This window comes from Strongyloides ratti (genome assembly GCF_001040885.1).
Source record: "Strongyloides ratti genome assembly S_ratti_ED321, chromosome : X".
In the NCBI taxonomy this organism is placed as follows: domain Eukaryota; kingdom Metazoa; phylum Nematoda; class Chromadorea; order Rhabditida; family Strongyloididae; genus Strongyloides; species Strongyloides ratti.
This window is the reverse complement of record NC_037309.1, coordinates 2,579,911-2,603,740: the sequence shown is the minus strand read 5'-3', so window position 1 is coordinate 2,603,740 and position 23,830 is coordinate 2,579,911. Positions and strand designations below refer to the sequence as shown.

General features: G+C 20.7%; 7 protein-coding genes across 7 annotated transcripts; 4 read left to right on the top strand and 3 right to left on the bottom strand.

The window, feature by feature from the left end:
* Positions 1 to 507: 507 nt before the first annotated feature.
* On the top strand, positions 508 to 2,911 carry SRAE_X000055100 (Protein bicaudal C homolog 1; the record flags this gene model as incomplete). The annotated part of the gene is made up of 5 exons (XM_024644908.1): positions 508 to 732; positions 771 to 840; positions 899 to 1,303; positions 1,343 to 1,413; positions 1,460 to 2,911. 5 exons carry the CDS (start codon positions 508 to 510, stop codon positions 2,909 to 2,911), a joined length of 2,223 nt encoding a protein of 740 aa, XP_024510420.1.
* A 373-nt stretch (positions 2,912 to 3,284) lies between these two features.
* SRAE_X000055000 (Dolichol-phosphate mannosyltransferase subunit 3 family-containing protein) lies at positions 3,285 to 3,684 on the bottom strand (the record flags this gene model as incomplete). Its single annotated transcript, XM_024644907.1, has 3 exons — positions 3,285 to 3,289; positions 3,339 to 3,480; positions 3,553 to 3,684. 3 exons carry the CDS (start codon positions 3,682 to 3,684, stop codon positions 3,285 to 3,287), a joined length of 279 nt encoding a protein of 92 aa, XP_024510419.1.
* A 1,913-nt stretch (positions 3,685 to 5,597) lies between these two features.
* Positions 5,598 to 7,763, top strand: SRAE_X000054900 (Long-chain fatty acid transport protein 4; the record flags this gene model as incomplete). Its single annotated transcript, XM_024644905.1, has 4 exons — positions 5,598 to 5,776; positions 5,864 to 6,426; positions 6,479 to 7,458; positions 7,506 to 7,763. The coding sequence occupies 4 exons, from the start codon at positions 5,598 to 5,600 to the stop codon at positions 7,761 to 7,763; spliced, it is 1,980 nt and encodes a 659-aa protein (XP_024510418.1).
* A 461-nt stretch (positions 7,764 to 8,224) lies between these two features.
* On the bottom strand, positions 8,225 to 9,023 carry SRAE_X000054800 (Hypothetical protein; the record flags this gene model as incomplete). Its single annotated transcript, XM_024644904.1, has 2 exons — positions 8,225 to 8,856; positions 8,897 to 9,023. 2 exons carry the CDS (start codon positions 9,021 to 9,023, stop codon positions 8,225 to 8,227), a joined length of 759 nt encoding a protein of 252 aa, XP_024510417.1.
* A 1,395-nt stretch (positions 9,024 to 10,418) lies between these two features.
* Positions 10,419 to 14,683, bottom strand: SRAE_X000054700 (SH2 domain and p53-like transcription factor, DNA-binding domain and EF-hand domain pair and STAT transcription factor, DNA-binding, subdomain and STAT transcription factor, all-alpha domain and STAT transcription factor, DNA-binding domain and STAT transcription factor, coiled coil domain-containing protein; the record flags this gene model as incomplete). The annotated part of the gene is made up of 3 exons (XM_024644903.1): positions 10,419 to 11,895; positions 11,974 to 12,748; positions 14,617 to 14,683. 3 exons carry the CDS (start codon positions 14,681 to 14,683, stop codon positions 10,419 to 10,421), a joined length of 2,319 nt encoding a protein of 772 aa, XP_024510416.1.
* A 31-nt stretch (positions 14,684 to 14,714) lies between these two features.
* On the top strand, positions 14,715 to 16,146 carry SRAE_X000054600 (Collagen triple helix repeat-containing protein; the record flags this gene model as incomplete). The annotated part of the gene is made up of 2 exons (XM_024644902.1): positions 14,715 to 14,750; positions 14,809 to 16,146. 2 exons carry the CDS (start codon positions 14,715 to 14,717, stop codon positions 16,144 to 16,146), a joined length of 1,374 nt encoding a protein of 457 aa, XP_024510415.1.
* Positions 16,147 to 20,425: 4,279 nt separating this feature from the next.
* SRAE_X000054500 (Myc-type, basic helix-loop-helix (bHLH) domain-containing protein) lies at positions 20,426 to 23,075 on the top strand (the record flags this gene model as incomplete). Its single annotated transcript, XM_024644901.1, has 4 exons — positions 20,426 to 20,582; positions 20,631 to 21,159; positions 21,258 to 21,402; positions 22,674 to 23,075. 4 exons carry the CDS (start codon positions 20,426 to 20,428, stop codon positions 23,073 to 23,075), a joined length of 1,233 nt encoding a protein of 410 aa, XP_024510414.1.
* Between the last annotated feature and the right edge of the window lie 755 nt (positions 23,076 to 23,830).

The following is a 23,830-nucleotide window of genomic DNA, read 5'->3' as shown; positions in this document are numbered from 1 at the left end:
AAAATCATTAACCATTTTTATTTCACCATATGATGATAAGTATATTCTTTTTTGATTAATTACGATAAATTTATATTAAAAAAAATATTTTTTTTTTGTAAATATTATTAAATATTTTTATATAAATTTAGTTAAAAGCTCTCTCTTCTTATGTAGGTTTGATAAATTTAAATATTTTAAATTATAAAATAAAATTTTATTTTTCATCTTCAGAATTTTGTTTCTAATTTTATAATATTGCGCATGTTTTATAAACGTTATTGTCGTTGACAATATTTTCTGCATTTATCTTATTTTTTTCTTATTTTTTTTTTTACCAAACACAGTCCTATTATATTAATGATCACACCTTACTATAAATTATTTTTAATTCTCTTGTTAAGCAAATAAACTGACATTCAATACTTTTTTTTTTCTAATTGTAATCAATTAAATTAATAAAATGACATTATTATTTTAGCTAATCTTTTATTTGTACTATCTTATTGATAAAAAAGAAATACTGGTATGATAAATAGCGACAATTCAACAAAGTCCCAAAATAGAGAATCAACTCCTACTTCATTTGACGATCCTATACATCATGATTTAATATTAGAAGATGGAAAAATTGAAGAAAAGATACAAGTTGATCGCAAAAAACTTGAAAATATGATAAAAACACCTAGAGTTGATATATATATTGCTGGTGAAGAATCATTTGGAAATGAAGCTGAACAATATTTTGAAAATGTAAATTAATGTTTGTATATAAATTTTTAAGATTATAGGTTGAAGAAATGTCAGGTGCAAAAATAATCTGGCCAACTCGTTTAAAAATTGGAGCAAGAACAAAAAAAGGTAAATATATTAATAATATATTTATTAATTTGTTCTATTTTTATTTTTAATTTATTAGATCCATATGTTAAAATTTATGGATATCCAGATGAAGTTAAATTAGCCCAAAAAATTATTAGTAGAGATTTAAAAATAAAAAAAGATCGCATAATATTAAAAATGGAAATATCACATTATGATCATTCTCATATAATTGGTAGAGGTGGTAGGAATACGCAAATGATTATGGCTGAAACACGTTGCCATATACATTTTCCTGATTCAAATAAACATATTAAATTAGAAAAAAATGATCAAGTATCTATTGCTGGTTGTTATGAACAAGTTGAAATGGCAAGAGAAAAACTACGTCAAATAACACCTGTTACAATTAATATTGAATTTGTACCTCCAATTAATTCAAAAATTTTAAATGATATTATTAAATATCTTAATAATAATGATGTAATTATACAATATAAAAGTAATCAAACAAACTTTATCTCTAATTGTTTTGTTAAAGGAACTTATCAGTTTGAACAAAGAATGTTACATGTTATTACATCAATTAAAGATATGTTGTCAGAATATGAAGTGAGTCGAAATATTTGTCATTAATTTGTATAATTTTTTTTTATAGATATCTTTGTTTATGAAATATGAAACAAAATTTGACCTTCGCGCTTCTTTACTTAATGATTTAAATATTAAATCTGAAGTTGCTTTAATTAGTCAAGCTTGTAAAGTAAAAATTACACCATATACATACCCATGTTCTGGTTTAAAGATTGAAGGTGAACCTCGTGCAATATTTATTGCTAGAAAAATGGTTATAGGTTTATACCCATTAATGATAACATTTGATAGAGGAAATAATTGTCCAAATTTAAATTATCAAACATTAGAAAAAAAATATAATGTAAGTATTTATGAAAAAAAGAAATATGTAGGTGATACAAATGTAACAACAATTGTTATTAAAGGTATGGAAAATAGTTTAACAAATATATATTTAATAAGAGAAATAATTCTATTTGATTATGAAACATCACTTCTTGGATCACCTTTACAAAAATCATTATCAAGTAATACAAAATTTATAAATTTACAAAATCTTTTCAAGGAAGTTTCATTAAATGAAAATAATCATGACGATAATAATTATAATCAATCAAATAAATCATTATACCAAAATAATAAAAATGATACCAATTATTTAAAAAATAACAAAATTAATAAATCATCCATTGATGATTATTTTAATGATGAAATTGAAAAAACAGATAAATTACTTTATGATTCAAATGTTAAATATATTGAATCACCAACAAATGGATGGTATAAATATGGATTGTCTAATTCAATGCCTGCAAATGTATTAAAAGCAAAAAAAAATAATCTTTGGGATACACCTAATTCATTGATTGAAGTACCATCACCAGAAGAAAGTTTTTTTTCTGTTACAGGAAATGGAACAGTATTTTCAGAAATAGAAGAAAGAAATGAAGATAATATACATTCATGTAAAGATTGTAATAATTTTGATATGAGTTGTCTAAAAGTAGAACTAGAATCTATATGGAATGCTTCAAAAACAAATACGGCAATGTTTACACAACCAACATTTAACGATAATAATATAAATCATAATACAGATATAGATAATTTAAACTATTTAAATACATATTTTACATCTTATCCAATATTTAATAATCATGAACCATTTACTGTTTCAACAAGTATTTATGAAACTATACCAAGTATCAATTCAAATATTGAATGGGATATAAATATTATAACAACTCCAGAAATTGTATTAACATTACTTGATTGTAAAGAATATATTTCAATATTTCGTGAACAAGAAATAGATATGGGAGCATTTTTACTTATGGATGAGAATAATTTAAAACAATTAGGAATCAAAACAATAGGTCATAGAAAAAAAATTTTTGGTGCCATATTAAAATTAAGAGAATCAGTTATTGCACAAGATCAAAATGGTCATTTAAAATCAATGGTATTACTTAGTGATTCTAATAATGGATATTTATCAACTGAAAATATTGAAACATCTTTATCTAAAAGATAGATTCATTCAATTATTTAAAAAATAATATTAAATTATTTTATCATTTTTTATGTTTAAACATGGAAATTATTTTATATTACTATAATATGTTAACATATAAAATTGACGTTTACAATGAAAAAGATGTTTAAGAAGAAAATTTGAAAAAAAAATTTAGAAATGCCATAAATATTTACAACTTTCATTGACATAATATATAAAATATAATTATATATTTAATTAAAATTTGTCTATTTATTTATTCATTAAGTTATATTTTATTATTGTAAATAAATTTAAAAAATTAGTTTTTTATAAAAAAATCAACTAAATGTATTTTTAATTAATAATGTCGACGTATTATACATATAATTAATAATTATTATTTTTTAATTTAGCCTAAAAAAATTGGATAATAATATATTATACATTTATTCTAAAATTTTACGTTTTCTTAGTTCTTCTTTTGCTTGATTAACTTCATTCATTAATTCTATTTTAGCTTCTTTACAATCACTAAATGTAACCACACCAATAAATAATGAAGTTAATGCATACAGAGTAAAAATAAAGATAACATAAAGTGGAGCCTAAGAATATATAACATTCAATAATTTTTTTTTCAAATATCATTTTATAAAAAATACTTTTTTCAAACTTACATATTTTAAATTTTTAACAATTATTTGGGGTAAATTTTGATTTATTAATGGTATCCATTCATTTAACAATCCAATCCAACATAATAATAATGGAAACAGTACACATGATGATAATGCCAACTGAGTTGCCATATTCCCTTTTTTTTTAAATTGTATTTTGTTAATATAATTAATAATAAATATGATAAAAATATTTGTTCAATTTGTTTGGCAGTAACTTATGACTTATAATATAGAGAGGTAAATATGACAACATGTAATAAATAAATATAGTAAAAAGATATATATTAAAATATATATTATCCAAAATCGTTACGAGATTTCAAATGTACTTAAGTTGATAAATATGGTAATATCACATATTCAAATTAATTTTAATTTTTAAAATAAAAATAAAAATTTTTTTATCATATTCATTTTTAAAAGTATTTTTAAATATACCTTTTTTTTTCATTTTATATTTATATGAAGTATGAATTGTTTCCGATTTATTACTAAATTTAAAAAACAATATATTAAAAATTAATAAATAATTTTTCTTTTAAAAATCAGGTTTTATTATTTTAAAAATTTAAAGAATAGAAAAGATTTTACGAATAAAAAAAAAGTGAATTTTCCTTACATTAACTTAATAAAAATTACCATTTTTATTTTAATAAATTTAATGGAATTTATAACAGGTAAAACAGATTATTTAATAAAAAATTACCAATTATAATGAATAAAATTATTTTTAAAATTATTACATTTTCATTTTATGATTTACAAAAGAAAAGATAATCCAAAGTGTTATAACCATTAGAAAAAAGTTAGATTTCTAATATAAAGTTTAATCATCCACATTATGGTATATTAAATAAAATATTCAAAGATAAATTGATAATTACATTTTTATATTACAAACTAAAATTGTCTCCAAATGACATAAATTATCCATCAAATTCATTATTTTTAAAGATTTTATAGTTTTTAATTAAATAATATTTTTGTTAATTAATTAAATGTTATGTAATATTTTTATTTTTATTTTTATTAATAGTAAAATTGTAAATAATGAAAAAAAAAAGTTATATAAAGTTATTTATTTTAAAATATAAATTTATAATAAAAAAAATTTTTGTTATACAAGTTCAATTGAAAATTTGTATGTTAAAATTTCTTAATTATATGATTAGAGGAAAAGGTGGGTCAATAGAGGTGATTATTATACTATTAAATTTTGTGGTTTTTATTTTATATTTAAGATATCTTTTTATTTTTATTTTCCACAATCATATTTTAATTTTGTTCTATTGTATATAAAATACTAAAATTTTTATTTTATCTTTTTTTTTAAAACAATATATTAACTATTTTATAAAGATTTTTTTTTTGTTAATTTTACTCTTTTTTTTAGAACATCCAATAATTTTGTTATTTTTCATATTTTATTATATATTTTGCTTTATTTTAAAAATAGCCTGAGGATAGAAAATGGAATGTTGGGTATGTATATTTCTTATTTTATGATTGCCATAATTTTGTGAAATGATCATTGTTAAGATTATCAAAATTAAATAAGGGGTTTAATATTTTAATTTATATTATTTTTAAAATTAATATGATTGCAAATTCTTTAATATACATTATCACACTATATAAATGAATGAAATTAAGAAAATATATCTTTTTCTTAATTTCTTTTATTTAATCCATGTTTAGTATTTCCAAAAATAGATAATTATTATCAAATATTACAACAATAATCTATAGAATATCCAGCTCAACATCATTTTATTATTTTAAAATATACATTTATACACATATATATATAGAGATCTACTATAATTGTATTGTTACTTCAAATATACATTTTTATTTAGGGGCATGAAGATGACACTAAAGATGATATAGAAGACATGTGAAAACGAGTCATCTGGATAGTGCGCAAAATCACTTACCTGGATATAATACAGGATTTTTATTAATTTTATAATGTTACTATTGATTTTTATTTTTAGACATTTCGCCAATTATTAGAAAAATTATTTAAGAATTATCAAAAAATGAGGCAATCTGTTCTCAAGATTGGGCAGTTTTTACCATATTTCTTAATAATAACAGCATTTCTGGTAACAAGTATTTCTATTAAAATTTTGGTATATATTACACTAATATTATATATAGCAGTTGTTCATGGTGATTTCATTTACAGGTCATATTTAACATTAAATCGAGATTTGACGTAAGTAATATATAATTAATATATATATTTTTTTTATTTTCTATTATATATTTTATTATCCCTTTTATTTATCTTATCTTTTTTAAGAGGATTATGGCTTTTATTATCTGTACGATTTGATTTAAACTATCATCTACGACAAAATAAAGGTTTACATAAAATATTTTTAAATATTGTTAAAAAAAATTTAAATAAAATAGCAATTATTGATATTGGTAGTGATAAAAAATGGACATTTAAAGAATTAAATGAAAGATCAAATTTATATGCTAATTTTTTCCTTTCTAAAGGTTATTGTAAAGGTGATGTTGTTGCAATTTTTATTGAGAATAGTGGTGAATTTGTTGCTGCATGGATTGGATTAGCAAAAATTGGTGTCATATCAGCATGGATAAATACAAATTTAAAACTAGAACCATTGGCTCATTGTATTAATTCATCAAATTGTAAAAGTATTATTACAACAAAAAAATTACTACCTGTTTTGGAAGAAACGATGAAACATGAACTATTAAATGATACTATATCAACAAACATTTATGTTAATGGCAGTGTTGAAAGTAAAATTTTACCTGTAATGGATATTTCATCAGTTTTTAATGATTTTAATGTTAGTGAACCTGAAACAGAACAAGAAATTGATTTTAAAAGTATGTATAATAATTAAAAAAAAAATTTTTTTTTTAATAAAAATAATTTAAGGTGTGTTATGTTTTATTTATACAAGTGGGACAACTGGAATGCCAAAAGCTGCTGTAATGAAACATTATCGTTACTATTCAATGGTAATGGGTTCAAAAAAATCATTTGGAATTAAAGATTCTGATAGAATATATATATCAATGCCTATGTATCATACAGCTGCTGGTATTATTGGAATTGGACAAGTTATATGTATGGGTAATAGTTGTGCAATTAGAGAACGTTTTTCAGCATCCAATTTTTGGAAGGATTGTGTTAACTATAATTGTACAGCATCACAATATATTGGTGAAATATGTCGTTATTTATTAGCTCAACCAAAATCAGATTACGAAGATAAACATAAAATGCATTTAATGTATGGTAATGGATTACGTTCTGAAGTATGGGAACAATTTGTTAATCGTTTTCATGTTCGTATTGGAGAATTATATGGATCAACTGAAGGTACAACAAATCTAGTTAATATTGATGGACATGTTGGTGCATGTGGATTTCTTCCTATATCACCTTTAACATCACGTATGCATCCTGTAAGATTAATAAAAGTTGATGAAACTACATTAGATGTAATAAGAGGTAAAGATGGTTTATGTATTCCATGTAAACCAGGTGAGACAGGAGCAATGGTTTCAACTATAAAACAATCAAATCCATTACTTATATTTGAAGGATATCTTAATAAATCAGAGACAAATAAAAAAGTTTTAACGGATGTTTTTAAAAAAGGAGATAGCGTTTTTTTATCAGGTGATATATTACATTGGGATAGATTAGGATATGTTTATTTTAAAGATCGTACTGGAGATACATTTAGATGGAAAAGTGAAAATGTAAGTACAACAGAGGTAGAAGCTGTTCTTCATCCACAAGAAGATGTAGCTGATGCAACTGTTTATGGGGTTCATGTACCTGGTACAGAAGGTAAAGCTGGTATGGCTGCAGTTGTTAAAAAATGTACATCAAAATTAAATGATGAAGTAAGTTAAAAAAAAAACAATTTTTAAAAACATGTAATTATTTTTAGGAATTTGTACAACAATTATCAGATAGATTATCACGTAGTTTAGCATCATATGCAATTCCTCAATTTATTCGTATCTGTAAAGCATTAGATATAACAGCAACATACAAATTGATGAAGACAAATTTACAAAAAATGGGTTATTCTTTAACAGCAGAGCCTGAAGATAAAATATTTATATATAATAGTAAAGAAAAAAAGTATATAACTTTGACTGAAGAAATATATGAACAAATACAAAATAAAAAAATACAATTATAAACATAAACAATTTACAATATTACTACTTATTTTGTTTTTTTTTTAATGAGGTCAAAAAAAAGCAACACTTTTTTTATCAAAATCTTTTAAAAGTCGTGAATTGTAATATCTTTTTTTTTTTACTTTTTTTTCTATCATTACTAATAGAATTAATGTTATTTATTGATAAATAATTTTTAACAGTTTTAAAAAAACTATAGTAAAAAGTTATATATTTCTATTGTTGCCATGTCAAAATACTAACACGGTTGCATCTTTTTTTTTATAATTATATATGTTATTTATAAATATTTATGTATAAATTTCTATAATAAAAGATAAATTTATAAAATTTATTATTGCATTTTAAATACATTATTAAAATAAAATGAGATAAAGATTGTTTAAAAAATTTTTGTTCTTTGATTAAATGTGTTTTAATTTAACTGTTTGCCAAATATATTAAACGTTAATCGTTTAAATTAAATACGTACTTCTTTATTAACTATATTTCTTTTTCTTCTTTTTAGGTTATTCTTTTTTATTGCTTCAACATCCGTTGATACTGTGGTAGAAAATTTTGTTAATTTTTTTGTTTGATCTTCTAATAAAGGTAAAAATGTTGTTGAAGATATTTGTAAATCCTTTTGATATTTCATTTTTGATATAAGAGCAGTTAAAAATTTTCCATTAAATGCTGTGGTATCTTTAGATGAAATAACTGGAATTATTGGTCTACCCCATGCATTTGAAAATCCTCCATATGTTGAACCTAATGGTTTAGGTCCATTTATACCATTAAAAGATGTTGGTGAATTATATTGTGAATTAATTGTATATATATTTGGTAAAGTATATGGTGTTTCAATTAATGAACCTCCATAAAAATTTCCATAACCATTATTTTTTAGTATGGTATTTTTTTCATTATTTATATAATTAGATGTATATGGATATAATTTACTAGGATAATAACTATTTGTAAAAATATGATTAAATCCAAATTGTTGAGGATATATATTATTAAGATTTGTTGTTCCTGGCAAAAATGTTTCTGTAACTCCATTACCCATTCCAGATATAAGTGCTGATGTCATTGAAGATAAAAAATCGCCTATATAATTAATATGACATATTATTAGGAAAAGAAATACCTGTAATTCCAGCAAATAAGTTCATGCCATTACTATCTAAAGAACTTGAAGTTGAATATGGATAATTATAACCATATACAGTATTATCATATTGTGTAAATGATACATTTATAAAATGAAATATCATTACAAAACAAAAAATATTTCCACTGATAATAGACATATTTATTAAAAAAAAAAAGACTGAAAAAAAGGTATTAAAAATGATGTAATAAAAGTATTACTTTTAAATAAACAAATTTAAGGATAAATGATTGAGTAAGTAAAAAAAAATTTTACCCTACTCATATTATATTAACATTTAAAAAAACTTATTCATTATAATTTCAAAGATACTTAGCCTAATAAATTAAAGTTCAATTGCAATTAATATTATATCTTTTTAAAAAAAAATTAACAATATATAGTTGTATAAAATTATAAGTGAAGTGAATTTTAACAAAGAGTATTTTAATTTTTAAAATATAAAATTATAAAGAGACACTATTTTTGATAATACTATAAATATTATATTTGTAGAGCATGACTGTCAAGGTTTCTTAACTTAATAATCTTTAAATGTTAATAATATAAAGTTCAAGACGAAGGAGTTTTTAAAATGAAAAAAAAATAAATAAAATATGACAATAAATAAAAATAAAAAAAAAACGTTTATCAATAGGTTAAAAGGTATAATACATAATATTATAAAATCATTCATAAATGTCCTAATTTTTGGATTTATCAATTTTTATTTTTAACATAACTATTATATAATTAATAGTATTTTATAAAAATATATTTTTACTCTAAAAATAGTAATGTATATTAGAGTACTATTTATGATAAATAATATGGTATATTTTTGTTATTTTTACAGTCATTTATGGATAAACAAAGTATTTTCACTTCTTAAAAAGCTAATACCATAAAGTAGTTATATTGAATGTTATGAAATTGTTACTTAATCTTCTTTGTTACTTTTTATATTTTAGATATTTTAATTATCAAGAAGTGTTAAAATATACTTTTTATAATATTTAATAAATTATTAGTTATCTACCTATACATATTTTTGTATACAATTATTATAATCTCATAAATATATATATATATATATATATAATCATAAAATTATTACATATTATTTAAACATTTTTCAATTTATTTATTAATAATAATTATTAAAACATAACAAATATTATGTTCTTTTTAATTTTATATATAAAAATTATTAAATTATACATTTAACAAGAAAAAATAATTTTAATTAATATTATATTATACAATTTTATTAAATGTATTCCTTAATATATATAATATTTTTTAAAAAATCAAAAATTAATGAATTTATTTTATATAAATTTTTTGTTTTTAATTTTTCTAATACGATTAATAATTTTATACAGTTTTTAAAGTATAAGATTAAATTTATTAAACAGAATTTAATATTTTAATTTTTTTTTTACTTCTTATAAAGAAAGTTTAATAAATTTAATGTTTATTTTTTAAAGTTTACTCAAATTTATGTCAAGATTACTTTTCAATTATATTCAGTTTTTGAATAACAATTGTAAGATTGCATTCCTCCACCTTGTTGCTGATTCATTAAATGTCCATTATTATTTGTCAATGGAGATCGACTTATTATATTATTATTACCAATATTCATTTCATATTGATTCATTTTAACATTAATTGGTGTTCCTTTTGATGTAGATTGATTATGGTAAATTTGATATTGATTATTAGGATTTGTAGTAAAATTATTTCCCAAAAATGAAAGATCAGCAGTTTGTAATGGTTGTGTTGGTAATTGTGGATGAAATCCTTTACCAAGTAAACTTTCAATATTATAACTATCCAATTGATTTTGACTCATCATTGTAACTAATTCATCACTACAATCCATACTATTATTATTTTGTAATACCTCTCCTGGTGACCAATCTATTTTTTGTGTTACACCACCCATTGGTGATGGTGTACTACTATTAAGAACAGATGAAACAGAACGTTTCTGAAGACCTGTTGTTTTAGCTACCATAACAATTTCTGATTGAATATATCCACCTGTAGGACTTTCTGATTTATTTCTTTCTTCAGAATCAAAATATTTTAACATTTCTTCTTTATCAATATCAGGGAATAAATATTTAATGTCACTTAATTGTGGACATGTTGCAATTCTACTTGCTAAACTTAATTGATCAAGATCTTTTATACTAAATGGTGCAAGATGAAATGGAATTTTAGTACCATCATCTTCACAACAAACAAAACCAATACTAACAGCTCCTGTAACTGTATCACTAAATCTTAATAAAAATGTACTATATGGAGAATTCATCATTTTTTGACTGGCATCAGTTTTTGAAATAAAACCTATTAACCAACCTTCATCCCAAAACCTTAAAAGTTTTTGTTTTATAAGTTGCATAATACAAAAAAACCATTCCCAAAATGAAAAATTAACATCATCACGTATATTTTGTTTTGCAAATCTTTGAAATGTTATACATTTATGATCAATATTTCCAATACCAAGTAATTTTTCAGCTAAATATCCAATATCATTATCATTTAATTCTCTTGTACATCCTGTAAAAAGAGTAAATTTGCGTTTAAGAATATGGGAAAGATCAACCCATGATACAGTTTTAATTTCTTCAATAGATGTTTCACGATTAACACTACCAAATGCACGATGCCATAATATAACAGCTTGAGCATCACAATCTTGTGAACCATGAACTGTGACCATTAATGGTAATGATAATGCCCATACATCAAAATTTCCCAAATTTCCTAATTGAAACATTGATATATGAAATAATAAAGCATATTTTTGATCAGTTGCTGTTTGTACAGCTATTTTACTTTCTGCTTGAAATGCTTTAGGTGGGGGTTTTCTATGAGCAATTCTTGTTAATTTTGAATTATTAAATCTTGCTGACATATGACCTTTATCATCTAATGTTAATTTTTCATAATCATTACTTATATTTCCAACACTTTTTCTAGAAAAAATTAAAAAAAAAATATAAATGTTATTACATAAATAATTAAAAATAATAATAATTAATAATAAAACATACAAATCTTTAACAAATATTTCACCAATACTTAATTGACGTGCCTCTTCTTCAGCAATTATAGTTACAGTAACATTTGCATTAACAAGTTGTTGTTTAACTCCAAGTCTATCTCCAATTAAAAGACGAACTTCAGTCATAAATTTATGTTGTGTTTTTAAAACAGGATCTGGTTGATAAGCAACAACAAAACTTTGTGATACTAACATACATAAAAGTTTTGTTAAATTTTCAAAAACAGAATTTAATGAATTTATAAATGTTTGAGCAACATTATCATTTAATTGTGGTCCACGACCAAGAAGATCTATAAGCCATGATGTAAATGTTCTTAATTGCCAAGAATGATCAGCTAATAATTCAAAATCTTGTTGTATTTCATCAAGCATTTGTTCTCTATTTTCAAATGAACATCCAACTTGTTGAAGTTTTTGACAATTTTTCCATTCATAAAGTCTTGATGATATAAGGCGATTTTGATGTTGTGCTACTGTTTGAAGGCCAACATTAAGTTTATTTATAAGAGCAGTCCTTTTATCGGTTAATTGTTGATATAATTGACTGGCTTTTTTTTGTGCTTTCATCATAGCTTGCTGAGCTGTCTCAAGCTGATCTCTACGACCTTCATTTGTTAACTGTGCAATACAGTATTGATAACGTTGTAATTCTGCTAAATCATTAACAAATCTCCCTTGGAGATCTTTATTTTCATCCCATAATATTTGACAATCATTTGTTATGGGAAGAAGTTGAGAACGTAAATCACTCATAAAAAGTCCTATAATAATACAATTAAAAAGTATAATTCTTTTTATAAAAATAATAGATTAAAAATTATAATATTATAATAATATATCTAAATATAAAAAGAAATTTTATATACGTAGGTGGTAATATATTATATTTTTTCTTCTTTTTATAATAAATATTTAAATTACATTATAAGTAAATTTAATTATACTTATGTAGCCAATTTTTTTTTTTCAAAACAAATGATTATTAAAAAATTCATTCAACTTTTTATTTTACTATAATTCTTTACATACAAATATATCTAAAAAAGAAAAAGGCAGAAAATTAATAAGACATTGTAATTTTTGGTTATTAATTTTTAAAAAAAAAAGATGTAAATAAATTTCATTGTATAAAACTATATATATATATATTAATGACTGTTTTCTGTATTATTTTTTTTTGTGAGAAAAATAAAAGAGTATATATTATTTATAAGAAATACCTTCATAAAATATAGATAAAAATATGGTTATCATTTTAAAGTATTTTTAAATACATTATAAATATATTTTTATATACTAAAAAAAGGATTATTAAAAAATGTATAAAAAAAGACAAATTTCTAAGAAATTTTATAAAAAATAAATCTTAAATGTATATTATGGAAAAATAATTGAATATATTATAATAAATATAAGATTTTAATTTTTAAATATATTAAAATTAAAATAAAATTTGTTTATCATTGGAGATATGCTTATCCTAATTATTTTTAAGGTCCTCACAATTACCTTTGACCTTCTTTCTAAGACCAATATCTTATTTATAAATATTTAAGCTAACGATAGATTTGAGGTTAATATTATTCTAACATTCAATATATTTTATATATATAAACAATATATAACATCAAAGATAGATACCTATAAAATATAACTTTTAAAATAAAATCTATATTGTTAGTTAAAGTAATATAGATATTAAAAGTTAACTAAGTTAAATAGTTGTCAAAAGAAATATTTTACATATTTTTAATAAATTTATTAATACTTATGCAAAAAAAATTAATAAGATTGTTTTATATGGTATATAAAAATAAGAAAAATAATAATTAAATATATACTTGAAAAATATAAATTTAGTTTTTTGATTTTTAAATTCTTAATAATCAAATTTTCATAATTTGCTCACATTTTAAAAAGCATTTTAAAATATTTATTAATTATATATCATATCAGAAGAATTTTCCATTATCTTTTTTTGAAATTATCTAACTTTTGAAACATATAAATTAGAATTATTTAATAAAAATATTTAATATATAATAATAAACAAAAATTGCAATAGTATTTTGTCTTTAATTTCTAACCAATAATAATATTAGTACTATTTTTATATTAAAATTATTTCTTAATGGTAATTGATGTTTAATGCCTATTTTAATAATAAAAAAAAAAGATATATAAAAAAATTGAGATTGGTATTTATTTTTTTTTAAATTTACTCATTGAACATTAAAATAATTAAAATATAGACTTCTTTAACAGTCTTTAAAATGAAGAGTATTAATATATTTTTACAATTTAAATGGTAACAAAAGATAAAAGGATAAATATAACATTTATTTGACAAGGATATAATATTTTTATTTATAAACATAAAAGAGAAGATATTTCTTATAGTAAAAGATATAATTCATATTTTTTGGAAATGAATATTTTTATAAGTAAAAAGAAAAATATCCAGTTAGATTAATATATACACTGTAGGTGCCATATTATTAACAATAAAATATTTAATAAATTGATGAGATTTAAATTTTTAAGTAGTAAAAATATAAGTATATATAAGGTAGAAATTTTTATTATAATTACTCAAAATTTTACAAATAAATTATGACTTCAAAATTACCATTTAAATTATTATATTTCTTTCTTTTTCTAACTGTATTTTCACTTTTGGCATTTGTTATTGTCATACCAATTATAATAAGAAATTTAGAAAAAAATATGGTTGAATTTGAAAATATTGCTTCTATTGTTAAGGTATTTTTTTTTATAATTTATAGTATAAAATTTCAATTCATTTATAATTTTTTTTAAGGAAAAAGGAAATAATGTATGGAATGATGTGACAAAAATTAAAAAAAATTTAGGTATAGTAAGAAGTATTGATAAAAGAGATGCATATTATGGAGAGATTGAAAATTCTGAGGATAATAATTATAGTAATACATATGATAAAGCTCCAACATATGGATATGGTATTATGTTATTAAAGTGTTGTTGTTCTTCACCTGAATTAATGAAATATCAGAAAGATTATGTAATTAATTATAAATGCCCAGTCGGTATGAAAGGTGTTAAAGGAGAACGTGGTGATAGAGGTATTGATGGTTTACCAGGTGTTCCTGGTATTGATGGTATTAGTTATCCTGTTACTGTTGTTAATTCACAAAGATTTTATATACCAAAAACTGATTTTGGTTATGGTATTGAAAGTTCATTTAATGGTGTATTAAGAGAAGCAATTTATGAAGAAGTATGTACAAATTGTCCACAAGGTCCTCCTGGACTTCCTGGACCAAAAGGACCACCAGGTGTTAGAGGACCAAGAGGACAAGCTGGTATACCAGGTAGACATGGTAAACATGGTAAAGCAGGTAAACCAGGTTTATCAGGAGATAGAGGTGAACCAGGTATAATAGGTCCAAAAGGTATGTGTGGTGTTAGAGGTTTAGATGGATATAAAAAAACAATTGGTAGACCAGGTGCAAAAGGACAAATTGGAGCTTCTGGTATTCCTGGTATACGTGGTGCACAGGGACAAACCGGTACTTCAGGTGACAATGGTTCTAGAGGACCACCAGGTAATAGAGGAATAAAAGGACAATGTGGTGCTAATGGAGTACCAGGACAACAAGGACCACCAGGAATTCCAGGAAAAGATGGAATGTATTGTAAATGTCCAAAAAGAACTGGAGAAAAAGAATCTTTAGTCATTTCTAGTTATCATGATTCAATGTCAAGAACAACAGAAAAATATGATTCAGAAACATTTGAAACAACTAGACCATATAATGAGTATAATAATAAAAATAATGAACCAAGTAATTATGTTTTTGAAGATAAATTAACAAATCAAGTATATCATCCACCTTCTATAAATCCATTAAATATTCAACCAAGAACAGTTTATAGTCAAAGACTTGAAGTTTCTGCATCACCAAATAATTATAATCAAGAATACCATAGAAATGAAGGTTTTTTTCAACAAAATGATAATAGAAATTTAATTTCTAGTGGTTATACAAGACCAAGAACAGAATATGTACAAGATATAACATTACCACAAACATATATTTCTAATGTTCACAAAAATTTTATGAGAAGAAATGTTAATAAGCAACGTTTAAAAATGAAAAGATTTGTTGGTCATTAATTTTAAATATATTATCATATTGTTATTTTAATCTCTCTATTTTTATTTCAATTTACCATTTTTTTTTTATATTTTATTTTTTTTTATTATATAAAAAAATTTTTTTATATTATAATAAAAATAATATTTATGACTGATGAATTATAATATTGTTCTTCCAAATACTTTTAATTAAATTTATTTGTAAGTTATATAATAAAATAAACTGCAAATATCATAAATGTCACGTAAATTATAGTTCTAATCTAATCAAGTATATACTTATATGTTGTAATAGACACGTGAATATAGCATGGAAATATATATAGAATGCCGGTGTCTTTAGAGATGTTAATATAACTTTTATAAAATTTATTATAACAATTGATAACATTACAATATGCACTTTGATACCAAAACATAAAATAACAATTCTTTCATTAATTATATAAATGAACAAAAATTTTTTTTTTTAAATTTTTATTTTATTAAGTATTTGTTAATTTATAAAAAATATATTATATTTATTAAAAGTATATAAAAATAATAATAATAATAATCAAATATAATAATGATAAATTTTTTCGAATGTTCTTTGGTTACATAAATATTCATTGAAAATTTTAAATATTTATAATTTAAATATTCTTCATATTTTCAAAACATGCACATCATATGCATTATTTCTCTTTTCAGGTTTTATTAAAAGATAATTTAAATGATAATTATTTATTGGAGAAAAATACAATTCAAAAATTAAATTTTCATCATTATTCTTTTTTTTATAATTTTATTTATTGTATCAAACTGGACATGACCACATCTAACATAGATGAGATGATGCATAAAATTTATATTTATTTTCATTCATTTTACAGATAAAAGTGCATAAAAAAGTAATTATTAAAAAATAAGTTTTACTAATTTTTTTTTTCTACTATTATGTTTATGTTATTTTTTTTTTTTAAACTTGATTTTGCACAGTTTTATTATATATAATATAATATACTATTGTGATATATTTTATTATAATTTATATATTAACATCATTAAGACTAAATATATCTTTTATACTGATAAAAAAAATTTTATAGATATCATATAAATTATAAAAAAAAAGATAAATATTTTTATTTCAAATTAACCAAAAAAAATTTTTTTTTTTTCGTTTTGTAATTGTAAACGTTTATTTAATTGTAATAACTTTTATTTAAAAAAATTATATTTAGCAAAAAAATACTTCCTATTTATTTTTATCATATATACATTTTTTTAATGATTATTTTAAGCATTCTTATTATATTCTAATAATAAAGATAAGTAAAAATTTGTCAAATGATATGTAATATACTATTGTATTTATATACTTACTATTTTTAACATTAAAATTATAGTTTTATGTAGACATAAATCAACTGTTGTATTAAAGATTGATAAAATTAAACTATATATGACTTTTATACACGTGATTTTTTACTGTTGTATAATTTTTATTTAATCATTTATTAAATATCGTTGTGAATAACAGTATAGAAGGACTTTTATTTTAATACATACAACAAATTTCCATAATTATAAATATTTTAATGATAGAAATAACACAAGAAAATTACATAAACATATCTATATCAATTGAGATAAAAATTAAATTAATTAAAATAATAAAATTAACAAATATAACTTGCAGGTAAATATTTATATTTTTTAAGAATTTCTTTAAACTTAAATTAGGTGTGGTCGTTTTGATAATAAACTTTAAATAAAATAGTTTAAAATTTACAATAAATATTTTGTTTAAAAATTTTTACTATATAAATTATATATAATTAGACTTTTTATGCATTATATATTTTTGATCATTTATCTATATGATTACATTCTTAATGCTTGTAAATTGATATTCATTACTATAATATGATATTATAAAATAGATATATTTTTTTATTGTTTTTATTTAATACATTGTTTCATGTTTATATATGATCAAATAAATGACCTATTATTTTTAAAAGTTAAAAGATAATATATTTTAAAATAAATTTTGTTAATATAAAAAAATTAACATATTTTATAATATTAAAACTTTTTTATTACTAAAAAGATTCATTATTATTAAATTAAAATAAAGTGTTTTACTAACTTTTATAACACGTTTCTCTATAAAAAGTGTATTAAAAAATTATATTATATTAATGATATAAAATATAAATAAAATTTTTTATTAGTTCTAAAAGAAAATCTCTAAAAATAGTAAAACAAAAGTATGTAACTTTTTCAAATATATTTAAAAATAGTTTATATTAATAGTATATATATATATATTGGTCAATACATACAAAAAAATTTTATCATTGATATGTTGGAAATGAAATTCTAATAACATTTTTTACTTTATAATACATTTATATTACAACATACACATTTTATAATTTTATATTCATTAAATCACAACCAAACGTTTAATAAATTTCTCAATGTTTAGTGGAAATAATTTTGCAAAGGTAGTTCCTAATTATTTTTGATCTTTATAAGACAAATTTAAACGAGAAAATATATCTAAAATATTTAAATAATAAAAAAAAAAAGTTGATAAGTATTTAAAATGATAACAATTTTTTTTTTTCATTTTTTTATAATTTTACAAAATTTAACTTGTATTTGATAGTATAGTAATTATTAATTAAAACTTTACTAATTTTTTAGTATGAAAAAGTTTTATTTAATGAGACTTGATATAACTTCTTTCATTAATATAATAATCATCTAATTAATTTAAAAAAGTATATATATAAAAATTAAACTTTTTCACAAATATTTATAAATCAAATAACTTTTGGACCTTTCTTCAGACTGTTAAAGGTCAAACTATAAAAAGAGTAAAGTATACATTCTCTTTCTTACTTTCTACAGTTATAAATAATTATAGTATGATTCATGTATACATATATATATATTTGTTTTATTTTTAAAATATGATTATAAATTTTTATTAAAAAAAATTTTTTTTATATAAGTAATTTTGTTTAGAAAAATATATAACTATATATTTTAAAAATAAAAATAATGATTTTATTTAAATAGACAATGACTCACATTTATATTAGTTAATTTTTGATCATTTACATTTAATTTAAATTTAATTTTAGTTGTTTTTTTTTTAAATTTATTAATAGTTGTATCCCTATAAATAATATTTATAACAACAAAAATAGAAATAAGTCCATTTAAGAATAAAATAAATAAAACAGAATTTTAACATTTTTTTATATAATGAAATATTTATTTTTTTATTGAAATAAAAATTTTTTTTTTGTAAAAATGTTTGAAATATTAAAATAGATAATTACATCCATAATCATATATAAAATAGACTATTTCAGAAAGTACTTAAGTATCTTACTATTTAATGGAACATAAAAGTAATTATAGAACATAACTTAAACTACTTTTTAATCATCTTTATTTATTAATAATATATTCACTATTATACGTCATATATTTTAAAATATTTTTTGAATACCTCACGTTTACATTTTTCATATAAGTATTATATTTTGGCTTTTTAAATCTTGATAAGAAAATGATCAAAAATGTATAAAATTGTTCACTATTAAGTAAGATAGATTATTTATAATGTTATATGTAATTATATTCATGAGTTAATTTTTATATAATATTTAATACCATTCTATTTCAAATAACTAAATGCCGATTTTATCAAATTTATCATTAATTTTTCACGTGAATGACATATTGTTTACGCCTCCTTCACTGATTTTATTTTGAGTATCATTGAACATTCAACTACAACATTTTTATCAGTCTACGAATATTCATATGTACGCATAATGTGTTGCAGTTTTCATAATTTTATCTTCATCTAAACAACCTTCATTTAATTTATCTTTTCTTTAATTAATAATACTAATTAAAATAAATTCATATATTACTGCCATAATCATCATTTTTATAATATATTTTTTTATTATTATTATTATTTTAAAGATATATATATGTATATATATATATATATATATATATATATATATATATTTCTTATTAAATTTATTCTTCTTAATAATATAAATGTCGTTTATGATAAAATTTGAGGTGTATCATTATTATCATTTTATTTCGCTCCTCCCGAGACATAATACCATAAAATTACACCATGACATTTTTACATCCTAGTGTCAACTGCCACCGACATTTTTTGTATTAATAGAACCATCCTATAATTTTTATCACTTATCAAATTATAAATGTCACAATAAATAAATATCATTTTTTTTTTTCAGAGATGAATACTATATCTATTGATATTAATTCACCATTTTTGCCATCAATTGGGCAATTTTCTAATCAACTTTCAAATAATATTTTTGCCAATATTCGACAAATTACACCATCAAACCAAACAAATCATATTATTCATCCAACATTATGTTTAAATCAAGGTAACCCCAAAAACCCTATCACAATGTCATATATTAAAAAACATTTAGATAATAAGGGTAATCAAATTACGCCGGTATCTTATGACCAATATCTTGCTATGGTAAATACAATTAATTCAGCAGAAACAACATCAGCCCATAATCAGGGATATATTTTTTCATCACCTACTTATAGGCAAGGAATAACATTTTTGTCTCCGAGTAATTTGATTACATCACAATCACATCAAATTAATCATAATGTTATGAAGACATTATCTCAACAAAAACCTTCAAATGTTATATCAAATTCATCGATAATGGAAAAAATAAAAATACAAGATTCTAGTATTCTTCCGTTTTCATTATCATTGTCATCTTCACCATCAAATTCTACATCATCAACATTACCAATTAATATTATCCATCCTAAGTGTAATGAGAAAAAATCGATTAAACAAAAAATTGTTGATCTCACTCAAAATTCAAAACAAAAAAATGTTCGTGGTAGTAACATTCTTGTTAAAGGAAGAAATGGAAAAGTTGTCAAAGGAAGATCGTCAAAAAATTGTAAATCTCAATCTTCACGACAAAATAGGTATGTTTTAGTATTAAAAAATTAAAGAATATTTTAATTATAAACATTTATAATATATAGATATATAAATTTCTATATTAATAATTTTTTTTTTATAGAATTGCTCATAATGAGATGGAAAAAAATCGTCGTGCTAATCTTCGTGGACATTTAGAAATGTTAAGAACTGTCGTTCCAAGTGCAACAATTTCAAGTCGTGATACAACATTAGCTCTCCTTACAAGAGCAAACAATCACCTTAAGGTAAGTTATTATTATTATTACAAAAAAAAAACGGAAATAATTATTTTAATAACAATAATAAATAAATAAATTTAAAAAAAAAGTAGTTAAAATAATGGTTTTAATATTTTCTCTCAAAATCAGGTCTATTTTCTAATTTTTCTTGTACTTGCAAAATACAATTGATGTAACATACTTTAATATTAAATGAAGGTACAAAGTCTAAAAATAATTATCATATTTTTCATGTTTACACATTGATAAAAGATCATTTAAATATTGTTTTTGCACATTGTCAATGTTTTATAATAATATAATTTCTAAATATTATGTTTTCATTATATTACTGTAAGTGAGAATTATTTTTATAAACTTGTGAGAAAGAAAAATTATTTTTAGGAAGTAATGACAATATATATATGATTTTATTTAATGTTTTTTTTTTTACAAATTACGTTAAGTAATAATGTATGATGCATTCCTACGTCAAAAACGTGTAATGTACCTTGGTATATTCCTTAATTAGATGATCAGTCAAGTAACTTTTTAAAATTAAATGCGCATTAGTGATAAAAAAAATGTATTTTTTTTATACATTTTCAATCAAGATAACACATAATTGTGTATATCAAATTTAATCAAACCGTTGATTAAGAAATCTTATATTGTAAAGTTATAGATCATTGTTACACTTTTAATAAAAAGCCTCGTGCTGAAATGTTATTTATTTAACGATACCTATGTACTAGTTTTAAAATTGACTTTCACGTGAAGAAATATGAATGTAATTCCACGTGCATATCACAATACTCCTACTTAAAATGTAGTTAGTAGTGGGTTTATGTTGTTGAGATTTTTGTTAAGATTATCTTCTATCTTTGTAGTAATTAAATAGTCACACGATATTTGTGTGTCAATCAAGACTAGGCGAGATAATATTTTGACTACAAAAAATAATGCAAATTAATGTTAACGAGATATTAACAAATAAATAATATATTTGTAACATAATTATTATTCATTAACATATGACAATGTCAAATAATTAAAGTATAGATGATCCTTAAGGCATTTTATTAATATTTATTTACAAAAAATATATATTTAGCATATTATAAACAAGTCAACAAAAAAATTATACAATATATTTAATTAGTCATATTTTTTTTTTAATAATAAATAAAATAAATTTTGCAAAATGAATAAAAATAAATGTAGACTGATTTTTGATGCATAAAATACCAAACATTTTTTTGTTCTTATGAAATTTTAATTGACCGACAATATTTTAGACAATAAAGGAAAACAAGATCAAAATGATGGAGCAAAAAGAAAAGTTGTTAGCGCGTAATCAAGAATTAAAGACAAAGATTGCTCATTTAAAGAGTAAAATAAACACTCGCAAAAATAAGACGGTTTCCTATATTAGTAATATCTCATCTTTGAGTACCACTACCACAACTTTATCAATTGCCGGATCAACATCCTCAACATCATCACCAATAATGAGTTACCATTCAATGATTTTTAATTTGAATAAGACAACAAAATCTCCAACAAAGCAGTATCCAGAAGTATCACAAACAAATATTATTGTTAATAAACAATATTCATATGATCCATATAATGATGGTCTTATTGCCGCTTTACCATTAACATACCCTTACAATAATGGTGCTATGCCTGTTTCTTAATTTTTTTTTCCTACTTAAAAAAGTTTATTTAATAAATAATTTTTATTTTTATTTCTTTTTTATTTTAATATATATATATTGCCAGTATTAAAAATATTTATATAGAAATTATATATAATATATTTAACAATTTTTTTTATCTTAAATATTTAATATACGAATGACTGAGTAATTTCATTTTAAATCATTTAAACTATTTTTGCTGATTTATTTTATATATTTTTTTCTTCTTTTGTTTCTATAAAATTTATAATTGTGAAATATTTAATAACAAATAATTTTAATTAGTTAAATTATTTTTCGTTTAATCAACAAATTAAATATTTAATCAAAATTTCTACACATTAACATTAGTCAATTTTGCCAAATCACAATAAAATAGTTAAAAAATATTCTATAATTTTTAAGATGATTTGTCAAAATTTTTACATACGTACATAAATTTCTACATTACTTTATCATTTTATATAAGAAAAAATAGTCAATTTATATAGGGAATAATTTTCTTAAAACTTAATAATACTACTGATATTTATCTAAAAAAAATTATTTTTTGTTATAGAAATCAATACTTGGATTTTTTCCAAAAATGTATTTTATTATAATTTTTGTAAATAAAAAATAATACAAATGTTTGAAAGTCAATTACCGTTTATTTTTTATATATTAAAAAATAACTTGTTTCCAACAATTTAAAAAAAATCATTAAAATTAATAAAATTTAATTTTTTTTATTCTAAATTTTAATTATATAA